The following is a 2,099-nucleotide window of genomic DNA, read 5'->3' on the forward strand; positions in this document are numbered from 1 at the left end:
TATGACATTACATCATCAAATTCTAATTTATAGACTTAACCTAAACAAACTTCTCCTAAAAAAACTCAACTACTTAACTAATCATAAGAGTCTTATGGAGAGCAAAATGCTCCTTTATTAACAACTCATAGCCATCTTCCAAAATTATGGAAACTTAATTTTAACCAATTGAAGAAGTAAAACTAAGATACTACCAACACAAACAGAGAAACCAAGTGAAATGCACTAATCTATAACACTTTCCCTTAGTGCATACTTACGACTAATAACTCCAAGAGATACTCTAAAACATTTAACTTTGGTTTTCCCAAGGCCTTTGCAAATATGCCTTTAACTATTGGTGTTGACTGAAGACTTTAACTGAAGACTGTGATAAGTTGGTGTGTTGTCACAAGATATGGTCACAATCTATGGACCATGTTGTATATCTACAGCAGCATGAACACATAAGATTAGATATCATGTTTTGGACTAACTAAAAGCTAGTGTCTTGATGAAGTTAAGTGTGTAAATCTATACAAGAGATGATGAAGAATGTTGTCCTTGTACTAGGAGTCATGGAAACACTTTTTGTTGTTTTGTATGTTCTAAAGTATATGTATGTTGTGTAATGTTGTTAGTTTTCCTTTAAGAAAGAAGAAGTTACTTCAAATGATTATTATCTAGTTCAGTGAGCGTGTTGCTGCCCTTTTGCTTCTCTGTTATTCTTACGTGAACTAGTGATATCAGAGCTATTTCTCTGTTTCCTCTCTCCTTGAACCTCCACCTCTATATCACTCTTCACTAAACAAGTTTCAGTATGGCTGAAAATAGGTTACCACCTTTGCCAGTATTTGATGGGGAAAGGTACCGTTAATGGAGCATTATGATGAGGACTCTGTTTCATTCTCATCATCTTTGGGATTTAGTTGAAAAAGGGATTTTGGAGAAAAAAATGAAGCCAAGACAAAGGAGAAAAAAAAAGAGGTTTTAAAGCTCTTTACCTAATTTAAAAAGTAGTGAATCAGTCATTGTTTTCCCAAATAGAAGCAGCTGAAACTTCAATGGATGCTTAGAATAGATTGAAAAGGCAATATCAAGGTGATCCCAAGATCATGGTGGTGAAGCTTCAATCATTACAACAGGGCTTTGAGAACCTTTGCATCATAGGCAATGAGGGTATTCTGGATTATGTGACTCATGTCGGAGAGTTGGTGAATCAAATGAGGGTGTTCAGTGATATTGTTTCTGAAGCTATGATGGTTGGGAAAGTTCTAAGAAGTATGGGAGCTAGATACAATCACATAGTTATTGTAATTGAGGATTCGAGGGACATCACCAAGCTCACATTAGATGAGCTCACAGGGTCGCTGTCTTCTTACAAAGCATGCTTGATTAGCCAGTCTAATCAAGGGGATGAAAAGGTCCTTCATGTAATAAATGAACTATCTTTATTGAAGGAAGTGGACAGGAATCCATCTAGAGGTCGAGGAAAAGGTTAGTTCAGAGGATCTAAACAAGGAAGAGGAAAAAGGGAACATAACAAAACAATAACAAGGAGGTAAACAGAGGGTGTTTTGGAGTAGCATCCAATATCATCATTTGTAAAAGGTATGGCCATATTAAAGCTCATTATTGGTCCAGCGACAAATCAGTAGAGCATCGGGCTTTAATGGTAGCAGAAGAGAAGGAGAAAGAAGTTACCAATCTATTTATGGTGCTCAACAAAGGAGGAAACCCAGGAAACTTGGTGTGGATCATCAACAATGGTTGCTCTAACCACATGACTGGAGAGAAGAGTCATTTCATAAATCTTGATGAATCGCAAAAGCTTAAGGTCAGGTTGGGCAATGATAAGGAGCTTGCAGTCGAAGGGAGAGGGAATGTCGCCATCAGCATAGATGGGGGACGTGTGAAGCTCCTCCATAATGTCCAGTTTGCAACTGGTCTTGCCACAACTTGTTAGGTGTGGGACAGCTGACTAGCGAGGGGATTTTCCGTTGTGTTTAATGGAGATACATGTTCCATATTTGAGAAAGCCTCTAGCGAGCTTATGATAAAGTTAAGCAAATGGAAAACAACATGATCCTGTTGAGTTTTCCTAGGTCTGGAGAAGTCAA

The 2,099-nt window shown here is 37.7% G+C and overlaps 1 protein-coding gene across 1 annotated transcript; it reads left to right on the forward strand.

The window, feature by feature from the left end:
• Positions 1–1,094: 1,094 nt before the first annotated feature.
• LOC120250373 lies at positions 1,095–1,481 on the forward strand. The gene has a single exon (XM_039259183.1). It carries the CDS (start codon positions 1,095–1,097, stop codon positions 1,479–1,481), a length of 387 nt encoding a protein of 128 aa, XP_039115117.1.
• Positions 1,482–2,099: the final 618 nt, after the last annotated feature.

This window comes from Dioscorea cayenensis, chromosome 3, assembly GCF_009730915.1.
Source record: "Dioscorea cayenensis subsp. rotundata cultivar TDr96_F1 chromosome 3, TDr96_F1_v2_PseudoChromosome.rev07_lg8_w22 25.fasta, whole genome shotgun sequence".
In the NCBI taxonomy this organism is placed as follows: Eukaryota; Viridiplantae; Streptophyta; class Magnoliopsida; order Dioscoreales; family Dioscoreaceae; genus Dioscorea; species Dioscorea cayenensis.